This window comes from Alligator mississippiensis, chromosome 1, assembly GCF_030867095.1.
Source record: "Alligator mississippiensis isolate rAllMis1 chromosome 1, rAllMis1, whole genome shotgun sequence".
NCBI classification, from domain to species: Eukaryota; Metazoa; Chordata; order Crocodylia; family Alligatoridae; genus Alligator; species Alligator mississippiensis.
Genome location: NC_081824.1, coordinates 344,527,275 through 344,542,162, shown reverse-complemented (window position 1 = coordinate 344,542,162; position 14,888 = coordinate 344,527,275). Strand labels below are relative to the sequence as shown.

General features: G+C 41.2%; 1 protein-coding gene across 3 annotated transcripts in view; it reads right to left on the bottom strand.

Moving 5' to 3' along the window:
* NPAS2 (neuronal PAS domain protein 2) overlaps positions 1 to 14,888 on the bottom strand; it is a 165,877-nt gene that overhangs the window by 73,860 nt on the left and 77,129 nt on the right. For all 3 annotated transcript variants that reach the window (XM_059721007.1, XM_059721006.1, XM_014600315.3), the window contains exons 2-4: positions 9,090 to 9,143; positions 4,893 to 5,041; positions 53 to 144 (exon numbers count right to left, since the gene is read on the bottom strand). In XM_059721007.1, the coding sequence (XP_059576990.1) occupies positions 53 to 144; positions 4,893 to 5,041; positions 9,090 to 9,143 (295 nt within the window). The remainder of the gene's footprint in view (positions 1 to 52; positions 145 to 4,892; positions 5,042 to 9,089; positions 9,144 to 14,888) is intronic.

The window sequence follows — 14,888 nt, the reverse complement described above, 5'->3', positions numbered from 1 at the left end:
TATGTACATTCATATCATTTAGACATCTAGGCAAAATTACATGCATTTTTACCTCTAACATCAGCTGTGTGAACTCTTCATTGCTGAGAAATGAAGGCTTCCAATCTTGCTGAATTTCACAAATCTCTGTCTGTGCTGAGACTTCTAAAAACAAAATTAAAAAAATCACTTTATTTAAACCCAAAGAAAAGCATGCCTTGGAAGATCATATACAAATTTCTGCCATATGATTTATTTTTTATTATAAAAATATTTTTAAAAATATAGAGATTTGCAAGAATAAGATAGGCTTGCAGTATGAGAATATGGAGAACATTCTCACTGAGCCAGATCCTAAGGTCTTTACTCAACTTGCATTCAACCCAACTACCACTGACTTCAGTCGGTTTGATGGGGGTGAGTCAAATGAGGCCTGAATGAAACCAAAAGCAGTATAAGAATCAGAGGGAGTATCTATATAAGTCATTTACTGTGGAGCTGACTAATTAGCTCTGCAGTAAAATGTCACAGTCTACATGTGCGATGCTATTAGAACAGGGTAAACTAATTAATTCTGCTGTAGGATAGTACTGTCAGCCACAAGTACTAGCCAATAGGGCTGTGTGAAGGTCACTGATTTGATTCGGAGGAGATTTGGCCTGACTCAGTGGCCGAATCTCCGAATCTGAATCGAATCAGGAGCCCCCAATTCAATTTGGAGAGATTCGACGATTCAGCCTTACACACAGCTTTATGTTTTTTCTATGTACTTCGAGGTACCAGGCGCAGCTAATGAACACTGAGATGGTGGGGTGGATGGAGCGTCCCATGGGAGCCTGGGTGGGTCCCCTGCGTGCTCAGCAGCTGACCCAGAAGTGGACCAGAAGTGCTTCAGTCCACTTCTGGGACTGCCACGGAGCATGCAGGGGACCTCTCCGCCCCCCAGCTTGGCACCCTGGGTCCCCTAATGGCTGATCGCCAAGCCAGGGGTTGGGAGGGACATCCCCTGTGTGCTTGGCGGTGGACCCACAAGTGGACTGGAAGTACTTCTGGGTCTGACGTCGAGCGCGGGGGGGGACCCTCCCACGCTCCCATGGGACACTCCATCCACTCCACCATCTCAGCATTCATGAGCCATGCCTGGTACCTTGAGGTACGCAGAAAAAACATATAAAGCTGTGTCTATGGCCGAATCACTGATTCTCCAAAGCAGAATCGAATCTTCAGGTTCAGATTCAGCCAAATCAAATCAGGACACTGATCCAGATCAGCAAATTGAATCACTATCCCCTGAACTGGGCTGAAACTGAATCTGAATCATATATTGCCTGCTTTGCACACCCTTACTAGCCAACAGCAGACTTATTTACTCCACTACAATGTATGTGTAGATACTGATGGGGCTGGCTGGTGCACGAGGGTGCTTCACTGTTGCCTAGCCCTGCACTAAAGCACCCTCATGCACCAGCCAGGGCCTCTGCAGCGTGTTGAGCTGGGTCCAAGCAGCTCTGGGCTGGCAGGCTGACCCTCAGGACCCCCTGTCAAGTGGGGCTACTCCAGCCTGGATCAACATGCTGTGGTCCCGGCACCTGAGCAATAAACTCTGGCATGAACTGCGTCAGAATTTATTCAGCCGCATTAATATCAAGTGTAGATCTGCCCAGAATATATTAAATATGCAATTACATCTGAGTAAGTTCCAAACTTGGTATGGGAATTATAAGGAGCTAGATTCTGGCTTATGGTGTTGAGTAGTGGGCAGTGACCAAACTTTGAAGAAGGCAGAAAAGGGGTTGTCTCTCAAAAAGCACAGCCCTTTCCCTTTTCCTCTGTGTACAGGTGAAGCATTAGAGGTACAACCATCACTTGCAATAGAACAGCCCTCTTCATACTCCCTGCACCCAGCTCCTTAGGGCAGTGCAGAGCACGGGGTGGGGCAGAAAATGATTTCCTTCATAAAGCACCTGTTCATATGCAACCTCCTACCCTTTAAAATAAAAAACTGAACTGCAAACCTGCCTGGAGGTTTCTGCTAGTGTTCTGTTCTGGCATATGTAAGACTGTCTAATAAGTGCTCTTCTACCTTTTAAGCTTCCATTTGGAGGAGTGCAAGTGCATCATAATTATGAATCATGGCTCCATACTTAGGGCTGAACCCAAATTAGAGTTGGTTGAATAATCTTTGTTGAATAATGTATTCCAAATAACTTCTCCAACAAATATTGTTCGCTATCAACCCAGGTAGCTAATTCATTCATTCATGCCTTTGTCATACATTTTTTTTCATTAATTTCACAATTTAAAAAAATGATTGCTTATTATCTTAGTATTAGCACCATTTTAATAAAAGTGAAGCTTTAATAAAGGTAACAGCACCAGTGGTTCTGTTAAGACTGAATGCAGTATATCACTGCTACCTGATAATTAATCTAATCTATCAACCTATATGAAGTAATTAACACAAAGTTCTCTTCTAAGGGAGGAGACGGACTGACCACATATATAAAAAATGGATGAAAAATATGAAAGGTAGTAAACTTGTAACCATGTCTGTGTAATGGCTCCTGGAACTAAATCAAAGCATCTACTCAAGTATGAGTTAGTACTATATTTTAGAGCTCCAGCAGTCTGCTTCTCAATAACAGTATACTTAACTAACATTCAGCATGCTGTAGTTGTCATGATACCATAGTGCAATGGCCCTACGTGACCAGAACATTACTACATATGTATTTTAGCTTATGTATGGTGGGGGTGGGGGGGAAAGAATCAGCTCCAATGATCTCTTAATTAGGGAATATTGCAAGGTAGATAAATAAAAAGGAAAAGCTCTCATACTTAAAATATTTTCTAGGAGAATTCTGAAGGTTAACAATCTTTTTGGATTAGAAAGAAAGGGATTGTTTATTGAATGGGAAGTCTGAAAACTGATCTACTTTTCTATTAGAATTTAACTCTTGCTTTCACATTCTGACTGTAAGAGAAACACCACTTAATAAACAAAATAAAACTATGATCACCCACACTGGAGATAAAGTAATGTTTTTAACCTGTATTGGGAATTTCTGCATTGTGATGCATGACTAATATTGATTTCAATTTTAAAAAAGGATTTTTGCCTGACCCCTTTTTTAACAACTGCTCAAAATAATAACACTTTTGTCCAGCCTCTCCACAGAATTGTAATGATTGTGTCTGTTCACTCTTACCTAGTTGATCTCTATATTAAATAAAGTGTATTTTTTAAATAAATTATTGGGGCAACCAACTACTCTGTCTACACTTATTTAAACCCCATGTGGTTGGCTTTTTAAGCGAGCATATTAGCATTCTCCTTTGCTTTGCCTTGGGCAGCTAAAAAAGGATACATTATTACTGTCACATTTTAATAGGTATATACAATTATCAAAGAATAACAGGTACAATAAAACTTTCAGATGTCCCAGTCATGCCCTCCTGCAAGAAATCATCTTGTCTGTGGCAGACTTTTATTAAAAAAGAAACATCAGTCTAACAACAGAATAACTGTAATTATTTCCTCAGAAAGTTTGACATTTGTGACTTCATTATGCTGGGAGTCATGGTATAAGAGATTTTATGTTCTCTTTCATTACGCCCATATCTCTCAACTGTGAGCGGGTGGAAAGGTTGTCAAAGGAATAAAGGAGAGCAAGTGGCACGGTACATTAACTCGCTAGGCAAGCTGCTCTGTGAGGTCAAACCCCTTCACACACATGAAATCCTGCTTTAGTCGACAGGATTTCACAGGGCCATGGGCACTGTTAACTTCTGGATATCTTGGGCCTGATTCTCACAGGAGCAGTGTAAAAAGGCCTTGTTGTAAATGAAAATCAGCCATGGGTGACTTCAGTGGTATTCAAATTTCGGGCTGAAGCCCAAAGGGGGCCCTCAGCAAGCTGATCTCCCATTTGCACAAAATTACCCTGCCAAGAATCTGAAGCCTTTGCAAAGCCTCCAAGGAGCTCCTCATGATGCACACATCTCTCATGGGACATGTGAATACTAAGGGGCAGAAAGATGTGCCTATTCCCTGGGGTGGAACGAAGAGACAGCAATTCAGTGAAAACTCTGCAAGGCAACTTTGCAATGCTCCTCTCAGTTTTCTGCACCACAAGGCATTTGCTCACCTCACAGAAATTCCAAACACCTCCGCACATTTTAAGTTTTTGCTCAGAGAGGCCACAAAGATTGGATTAGCAGGGATTAGTGAAGAAGACTGAGACAGTGGTAGAGCTGCCACTTCTTTTTTTCTTTTAAAATAAAGAGGTTCCCTTTGGATGTATTCAAAAATAAAACCATGCCCTTCCAAACCTAACTCATACAATGTACCTGAAATTTATGCAAGGACAAATTTAGTGTTTTCTTATGCAAACTATGTGGAAATCTAAGGAATTTGTACATGCTAATGCTTATAGATGCATTTTCTGAACCCTATGTTACAACAGTGGCTCTTAATGACAGAGTTTTCCACAGTCTGCAGGGGTCACAGTCTCCCTACAGTAGTCCAAAACTGGAGAAATACCTGGGTTCCCACCTATCTTTAGAATAGCTGGGAAAAATATTTTGCTCTTTCACTGAGAGAAGAGCTTCCTCCTTTCCCCAATCATGTTTTTGCCCAGAGCAATCACATCCTTGTTTTCCTCCTAAGCTCACAGTTCCATTTTAGAGATCTGCCACCCATCTTTCCTAGATGCCTGATGTCCATCCATTCTCTGCACCCTATCCTAAGGCGATCTATCCTATCCTAAACAGTTTTCTTGTAATACACTACAACATGGAAAAGAAAACTCCTACTGTGATATTTTGACCATTTCATCCACTCTTGACCACCAGCAGAGTAACAGGGATATTATGCAGTCTGAATAGGCATGGACAGGCATGGCAGATGTTACCATTGTGTTTCTGCAGAAAGCCAATGACTTTTTCAAGCACTGTAGTTTTGTCCATTTTGCGGGTGTTCCCTGGAAGCATGGAGCTGAGCTCTTTGATAAGAACATTGAATTGGTCACGCCTCTTCTTTTCAGACTTGTTACGTGAAGCCCTGTAAATATGGAAAAATGTAAGGAAAGGAGCAAGAAAATATAATAGGTGCATACTCCTTTTGCAATACGTTATTAAGAAAAATATTTGTTGTTAGGCAAAAGTATACCCACAAGAAGTAACCTTTCCTACTCCCTATTCTCATTCTGTTCCCTCTTTACTGAGGCATCTTTAAAGGCCATGTGCTAGATAAGAGATGAATCGGAGACAGATTTGATTCCCATCTGCTGTTTGACTTGACTGTTCTATGGCTGTGCTAACTCAGTGACCACAGCCTGGTTCAACTGTCCTTCTTCCCCTTGTCACTCCAGAAACAGAACTACAGGTGGAAAAAATTATTCTCTTTGTTTGGATGCAGCTTGTTTGTGTGCATGCACAATTATTTTCAAAATGAATGCATCTACAAAAAGAGGTACTGGCAATAAGGCAAGATATAAGTGTACATAACATGACAAAATGTTCTATGAACCACACAGCATTCATACAGGAACAAGTTCTGGGCTGATCTAGAAGCTTGGGGATCTTGAATTATTTTTAGTTAGATGAAAAAATAATATGTAAACTATTGCAGGATATAACCATCCTGTCAAATTGCAGTTGAAAAAAGGAAAGATGGTCTTCTGGTTTAAGCTCAGGACTGATTCACAGTTTCCAGGCATCATTCCAAGTTTTATCCCACACTCTTTATGAGCCATTAAACAAATCACTTAATTTCTTTGTGCCTCAATTCCTTGTCTGTGAAATGGGAGCAATACTACTTCCTTTGCCTGTCTTATCTATTACAGAGTGCAAACTCTTTGGAAACTATCTCTTCCCATGAATTTTTACCTAGAACATAGGAAACCAAATTTAGTAGGTGCTTCTAGGGGCTATCATAATAGTGTTATTACTATTATTAATAATCTTTTTGGTGGTTCTAATTCAATTTAATTGGTACTTTTTATTTTATACTTAGTCATAAACTAGGAATTATGCTCTTCACTGTCTCCCAGGACGATGTCATTTAAGGCAGACATTAGTTGGATTTCTTTAGCCATGCACCAGATAAACTGAAGAATATGCCCCCCAAAATGCTCCCTTAGCTGAAAGGTTCCAGAGCAACCAAGGATATTACTTTAAGCTACAATTTGCTTTGTTAAAATGTATGAAAATTGGTATGAAGTCAGATGTGATTTAACAATCAAAAGGCCAATTCAACTCTACATTTCTAAATCCACCATAACTCATGAGGAATTCTGGATACACACTGTTGGGAATCAGGATAGAATATTTACTTTTGTCCAAGGACCAATATGGCAATAAACTTTTTCAGGAGAGATACTGTATGTTTCTACTGACAGAAGGGTAATTTTTGTTTGTCTTGTTCTGAACTCTGAAAACACTTTGAGATACACTGGAAACAAGCAAATATTTGATTATTTTACAGCTATCAATACAATAAACTGGGTGTATTCTGTGTGATTGATTTCAGCCGACTCCTAGTCCAGCATAAGAGACTGTTAAGAACAAGATTTGAAGAGCATCATCCCTACATTTCTGAACAACTGTGTCAGGAGGGAAAGTAAAGAACATGATATTTTCGTATCATTCAATCCTCACTCCATTTTAGCCTGAAGACCCCTTCTAATTCTTCCAGTGTATTTCCAGTTTAATATAATCTTTACACTAAATTTGACAGAACTTTTTGATTATCAGGGGATTGCATTATGTGCAGAATTAGGACATTATAAAGATTAACATACATTTCTTCAGGTTCTAAACTTTTGTGTGTTTTATATAAGAAAATGGAGAATGTTGAAAATGGAGAATCATTTTACTTACTAAATGATTAATTTGAAGTGCAATTTGTGTCAGGATGCTTTTGGAGGGAAATTTGAATTAAATTAAAAATGTCCAAAACCAGCATGTGTTTTAAAACTAAGCTACGTGTGCTGGATATATAAGAAAAAAATTATCCAAGCAGGTTTTGCATGTATAACACACTGATTTATTAAGGAAACGGAAATAATATCTGTAGTTAGTAATGCAAACTGATTGACTTCGGTTATCGTGACCTAGAAGATTTTAGAAGTAGTACATCACCGCCTTTTTCATATCTACTGTTTCTCCAAAAAGTAGAAAACAAGCCTTTCTGGTCTTTTGACTCCCAGTCAATTTCTCAACTTTGAATGAACTATTTATTTAACTGAACTAAACTGAAATGAAGAAAATAGTTTCTCCAGACTATAGAAGAGCCTACGTGTGTTGAAAGCTGTTTTACCACTTTGCATCCAATTCTGAATTATTTTAATAGATTGGAGTAAATTCACTGCTTAATACATGCTACCTTAATTTAAAATGGAATATTAAATATGTTTATTTTAAAAAGTAAAATGCCTTTTATTTTCATAAACACTGAATTTGAATTAAAAAATCAGATTTTTTTCAGTTTTTGAAAATCATCAATTTATCCACCCAATGTTTCACAAAAAAATCATATGCATCATTAAAATTACAGCAAATGGTAATGATACATACTGATATTAAGATACATGCTATCCTATTTCTGAATGGTTAGCTTGTATCAAAATTAAAACAATTTGGACCTATGGGTTGGAGTTCATAGAAATCTTGAACTCCTCCCTCTGTTCTCTCCTTCACTTCAGTATCTCACTGCTTGCAAAACAATCCTGCATTTCTGGAATGCTGTAATACTTGACACTTGGTAAGACACTTCCAGCTGTTATACACCATCTCCAAAAACATCTTTTCATGATGTAATGTGGCATGAGGCATCCTTTATTCTCCTCCTCCTCTGTTTGCAGATCTATATATTATTTACAGATGGTTTGGCACATCCCTACATACAGCTTCTTTTTACTGTGCACTAATAGTACTATGTTTAGGAAGTCTCAAGTGCATTAAGATCCTTGTTAAGAGTAATGGTAGAGTGACTCCAGGGTCTAATGGACCCTTGGCCTCACAAGACCTTCCCTGAAGTCTAAAGCGGTAGCAGCTAGGTCAGCTCTGTGCTCCTGGTATTAAACACTGGGCTTCTGTGGCTTGAACATGCATGAATTAGAAAAAGAAGCAGAGAACAGTTGAGTTTGGTTGCAGTGTGTTCTGACCTATATAAGTGAAAAAAGGCTGCGGGGAGATAAGAAGCAGGGAAAGAATCAAAAGAGATGAAACTGGATAAACTAGTTGTGCCTGGACTGGAAATACTCTCATTAGAAAGAACCAAGATAAAAAAAAATACATGCAATCTAAGGCTTCCTCTAAACCAATTAAACTGGTGGTTGCAGGATTGATAATGCTCCCAGGAAAACTGCTAGCAAGCAGGTTTTGTGACATTCCAGGTGCCAGTATGGGTTGTCTTTTATTATAGAAGTTCATTGCAACCAATCTTTTTCTACTTTAAAAAACATCTTCTCCAAAGTGCTAGCACCAGTCTCTTACATATGAATCAAATGTGATTTTATCACTGTAGATGATACCTACCACATATGAAGTGATTTTTGTGCCAGCTTAGATCTAAAATATTGTTTGTAGTGTTGTTTCTTTGTTGCCACAGTAACTTTTGAAGGTACTCAGTACAGTATTTGTTACCACTAGAGCCATCTTTGTATAAAATGGGTACTATAAAAAGAAAAAATCTATGTTTTCCACAAACAGTCCATGTTTCTTTTACAAAATGTGTGTTTGAAAAAATGCAGAGAGTAACCTGTATATTTTCTAGATGTAGTGGACAAGGAAGAAGTATTGTGCCAGGAATACAAGTGTGCTGTTGGTTCTCTGGTTCTGATACTGTGCAGTAATGTGAAAAAGAACCACTCGCTGTATTTGGCTGGCTGACATTTTTTGCAGGAAGCACTACCAAACTTCTTTTATCTTTCTAGGGTAGCTGATAATAGTGGTTTGTGATTCAAACCGCTTTTCAAGTTGTTCTAGGCTTTATTTTTCTCTCTCTTTGCATTAATTAGTATCAGGAAAAAAAGCATCTGCAGAAATGTATCACCATGCGTTCATCAAAAAATGAACAAAGAGTTTTAAGAGAAAAATGTGCTCACCTCTTTGCCCTGTCTTTCTCATCTTCATCCATTAGACTTTCTAAGCAGTTTTTTCTGTTGAAGGAATGCAGAGTTATTAACAGTTGTCATTTCATTAGTTCCACCTTCAGGTTAATCTCAGAGTCACTTCTGCTTTACTTTAATAACAGGAGTGACAGTACCCGGGCCAAATAAATGTGTCAGCGGTGCTTTAAAGTTCAGTCCTTTATTTTAATAAGTATTTGATGTCCTCAGTGCAGACCACAGTGTAGCATAGGGACACCCAAAGTAGCTATAAGTGAACTAACATGGGCATTGAAGCATTCTAGCTAGAGCAGTAAGGAACTTAATAAGGCTTAATTTACCCAGTTCCTTTGGAGTTAACAGCCCACAATGAGAACCAGGTTTCTGTAGCCAAGCTATGCTCAGTATCTGAATTAGATCAGTTACAGCAAGCTCAGGTATCTTTACATTTCTGTGCAATCTGCAGTGTAGAGATATTTTATGATTTCTTTGTATTGTAGAAGCATTTAGAAGGGGTTCTAATCAGGGACTAAACCCAGCACTGTTCTAGATATGGTGCAAACATAGCGTAGTCCCTCTACATCAAAGAGCTTATAGTAGTACCTGTCTGTCATGATCACTACTGTCCAGCTGTAAGGCTAGAACCCCAGGACCTCCAGAGAGGTCAAAATTGTACCTCTGTGCACCCTTAAAGCTACTATGTTATAAAAACAACTAGATCCTTAGAAACAGCAGGCAGTTACCACTTCTGCCTTCCCAAGTGAGTCCTCCTGTTATAGGAAGGCTTAAATTCCTCTACGGGCTTCACAGGAGTTCAAAAGAAAAAGCTGCAATGGGGATGACTTATGGGACCAATTCAACAAAGCACTTAAATATGTTCATCAGTCTTATTGTCTCAGTCTTGTTCCTAGAGAACAGATTTCCACATTGCAAAAAACTGGCTTAGTAACTGTCAGCATCTGACACCCTGCTTGGTAGTCTCATCCAAGAGTTCTGGGGTTGGCTGATTAAGCTTGAGACTGAACAGCCTTCTTAACAGCTGACTTGAGCTTCATTTTTAGAGTTCAACAGGTTTTTAGCTGTTCAGCTGCCAGTCCTATGCTAACCTAATGTGACTTGCCACAGAGGAAAACATGCAATCCCTAGGCAAACCTGTAAACATGTACTGAACTCTTCGGTGGGCATGTCCACAGGTGACACTAGGTTGCCGTAGCAATGCGCTACGGTGATGTAGCATCCGCAGGCAAGAACCGTGACACTACAACTATCTCGTCGTACCAATTTGCTCCCCCATTATAGCGCATTGCTACAGTGATATAGTACCTAAAATTAAATGTGCATGGTGTACACGGTGCAGCACAGACTGTTACTGCACCAGCGCGGCATGTATAGATGCAGCCAGTGTTAGGTTTTTTAGAACAGACTGGTTAGACATTGACCTTTACTCAGGCCTACATTCATCACTCAGGAAATTAGTTCCATGAGACTGAACACTTTTGAGCATACAGTAGGTGCATCCAAGTACTAACCATAAAGAGAAAAAAGATAAATAAGTACAATGATAAATCATTTAGGCAAGTGTGAGCTCAGCACAGTTGAGGACTGATGTCCTGGTCCATTTAATTCTCTGCCCATTATCTGCACTTCTTTTGCTCTGTGCTTTTGTGAGTAAGGGGTATTTGTGGCTTAACCCCAATTCACCTGAAGGACAAAACCTAATACTTACTGTTACCTGAATCTGACCATGGCATCTACCCATACTTGCATTAGACCACAAAAGATTTTTTCACCCAAACAATCCCATCACAAAAAGATTTACAAAATCAGTGGGTGCATCTCCATGTGACGCTATATCGCCGTAGCATCCACTGGTGTCTACATGTGACCAGCAGCTACTTTGGCACAGTAGCGCACTCCCCCATTATAACCCACCTTTATGGTGAAGTAGCTGCTAAAAATAACCATGTGTACAGTGCAGTACGGGTGGTTACTGCATCATGCTTTATTACTTCCCAAAGGCTACTGTAACAATGTCGCCGCATGGCGCAGTAACAACATCGCCATAGGGCAACATGTAGACACGCCCAGTGACCCTATGTTTAAAACTGATGTCGCCAGTGCTGTTGGCAGCAGTGGGGATGTGTGGCAAGCACCGACCAGGGGTCGGCAACCACCCACAAGTGCCACCGGAAGCAGCAGCGTTGGCCAGCAGTGATTGCTGACTGTCTGCAGATGCTGCCGGTGGTGTCGGTGGTGGGTTGGGGGGTGGCAAGTGGCAGTGTCGGTGGTGCCTTTTCATAGGGGGTGCACCGCCACGCTCAGGGGGTGCACATGCACCCGTGTACACCCCCTACACATCGTTAATGATATATACACTATGTCAATCAGGTATGATTTTTACATGTAATTTTTCCAGGAAATTTTATTGCCTGAAGACCATTTGACTAAAAAACAATAATAAAACAGGTCAACAGGAAGAATTATGGATAAAATACAAATACATTCTCTCCTGTTATTAACCAGTAGATAGTAGAACTCTACTGGCTCAGAAATTAGTAATGTAAGAAAATATGTAATATATATGAGAATTATTATGAAAATGTTTTCTAACAATAGAATTGTGGTAGGGGATTATAAACTATAGTTCATTGGTCTGAGGATAAACATACTACAGGTGAGAGGCTTAATGTGATTTTAATTCAGTGGCAAAAGAACTAAATAGGAAATATATAAGATGTATATTGAATTTTATATTGCCAAATTCTGAAAACTGGAAGATACACAACTATAACACTTAAACAATGCTTAGACAGTTTTAAATCTATCAACAAATCCAGCCTCACAATACCCCATGAGGTTGGCCAGTACTATCATCATTCACATTTATCATTAGGATAATGTTGATTGCCTATTATTTGAAAATGTATTTGACACATTTCATTATAGTTTAATAAAAATGAATCAACAAATACTTCTGAAAGTTATTCATCCTCCAATACAGTCAGGCAAATACTGACTCTCAAGTACTCTCTCACATAAAATATGCCCCAGAATAAGATGCACAGCTTGTTTCTGAAAGGGCTGAATGAAGAAAAAATGATCTTTCCTTACAGTAAACAACTGAGTAGCAGCAGCAAGGGAGCTGAACCTGCTCATTGTTCTGCTCCTTGTATGTTGCATGGAGACCTTACTTTCACTTTTACACAGTGGGTGTGTCTACACAAGCATTTGATCTGGGATCAGTTTATTTGGAAGTAAACTACTCGTGAGTAAATGCTCCTGGGAAGGCATCTACACATGCAGGGAAGCAGGAGAAGATCTGCTGCTCCTGGCAGCAAACTGCTCCCACTTCCTGGGGCCCTGCAATGGGGCCCTGTCCAATGGGAACTTTAGGCTCCCCTTGGGAGCTAACCCAGGGGCTGGCAGGGAGCCCCAAGCCAGGAGACAGCTGTCTACTGGCCAGGGCTGGAACATGGCTGTCTACTGGCCAGGGCCGCTGGCAGCAGGAAGCTCCTGGCCCCTGCTCCCCAAACAGGGGCAGCGGATTTAGAAAGAGCTGCAGAGGAGGGGTAATTAAAACATTCCAGCCGACTCCAGCATCACATGTATCAGCGTCCTGTGCTGAAAATTTTGATGAGCTTTAGTCCAAATCAACCTGCCACCATTTTTCAGCATGGGGATGCTAATACACGTGTCATTCCCTGCACTTTAATTAGCTCAGTTCTTGTATCTGTGTTAATTAAAGCACCCCCCCCCCCCCGCACCTCCGAAGCATGTCTATAAACACCCCAGGAGTTTACTGCCTTGAAGTTAGTAGGACCAGCTACTATTCCACATGTACGGTTCCTAAGTTTGATCCTATTCCATCCTGCTTGAATTCCTGGAAAGCTGTTAACCTAAGCGTTTGGTGGGTAGATCCTCTTTCTCCTAAGTTCATTTTTGTGACTTAGTCTTATGGATAAAATGCTAGCATGTTACAAAAGGAGAAGAGTTTTTAGAGGTCTGAGAAAGATGGAACTAGATTGCACCTAGGTCCATTTAGGTGCCAAGTCAGTGGAATAAGATCTGATATTTATACTTCTGCTAAAATCACTAGGCAGTGCATATATTTGTTGAGTTACCTCATGCCTAGGGTGGAATGAAGATCCTTAAAATTAAGCAGTATCAGAAATGAAAGCCTCCTCCCCTGAATTTCTGAAGAACCTCCTCCATGATTCCTTGACACAGCAATGTAGCCTCTTCTGTTGGTAACAAGCTACTGTGAAAAGGTCTATGAAGGGGGATAGCTGAGGGGAAAGAATGGAAGTGGATCTCATGGCTATGGGTATTGCTTTCCAACACTCATCTGTCCATTGCCAAGGATGGAACATTGTCTGATGGGGCAAAGTAGCCTCTGAAGGTTGTGTTCAGTACACTGCCCAGGAATTATGTCACAAGGAAGCATATGCCCACAATAACTAGTAATAGCATTACCTCCTTGCAGACCAGGGAGACGCAGACAGCAAGGTCCCATCGCTCACGCAGGTTTCTAACCTGTGTACAGGACCTCCACCTGACACAGGAGGTGCATGGTCCCACTAGGGGGAATGCCATACTGGATCTGGTATTGGCAATGGGGGATGACATGATAGGGGACCTCCAGATCAGTAGCCATTTGGGAGACAGTGATCACCTAATAATAGAATTCAACATAAGACGTCGAGTGGGTAAGGTAACTAGTAGGGTGAAAGTGCTAGACTTTAGGAAAGCTGATCTCAATGCACTCAGGCGATTAGTCAAGGACGCACTGCAGAGTAGGAGTTTTGAAGGGATGGGAGCCCAAGAAGGGTGGCTGTGCCTTAAGGAAACGATCCTTCGGGCACAAAGCAAGACGATCCCCGAGCGAGGCAAAAAAGGGAAAGGGGCCAGGAGGCTTCCATGGCTGACCAGAGAAATCCAGGGCAGCCTAAGGGCCAAAACGGGAGCACATAAAAAGTGGAAACAGGGTGAGATCACTAAAGATGAATATACCTCCTCTGCTCGTGCTTGTAGGGAGGCAGTTAGGCGGGCCAAAGCTACCATGGAGCTGAGGATGGCAACCCAAGTAAAAGACAACAAGAAATTGTTTTTTAGATATATTGGGAGTAAAAGGAAGGCCCAGGGAGGAATAGGACCCCTGCTAAATGGGCAGAAACAATTGGTGACAGACAGGGGGGACAAGGCTGAACTCCTCAACGAGTTCTTTGCCTCGGTGTTCCTAAGTGAGGGGCACGACAAGTCTCTCACTGGGGTTGTAGAGAGGCAGCAGCAAGGTGCCAGGCTTCCATACGTAGATCCTGAGGTGGTGCAGAGTCACTTGGAAGAACTGGATGCCTTTAAGTCGGCAGGCCCGGATGAGCTCCATCCGAGGGTGCTGAAGGCACTGGCCGACATCACTGCAGAGCCACTGGCGGGAATATTCGAATGTTCGTGGCGCACGGGCCAAGCCCCGGAGGACTGGAAAAGGGCTAACGTGGTCCCCATTTTCAAAAAGGGGAGGAAGGAGGACCCGGGCAACTATAGGCCAGTCAGTCTCACCTCCATCCTTGGTAAAGTCTTTGAAAAAATTATCAAGGCTCACATTTGCGAGAGCCCGGCAGGGCAAATTATGCTGAGGGGAAACCAGCACGGGTTTGTGGCGGGCAGATCGTGCCTGACCAATCTAGTCTCTTTCTATGACCAGGTTACGAAACGCCTGGACACAGGAGGAGGGGTGGATGTCGTATACTTAGACTTCAGGAAGGCCTTCGATACGGTATCCCACCCCATACTGGTGAA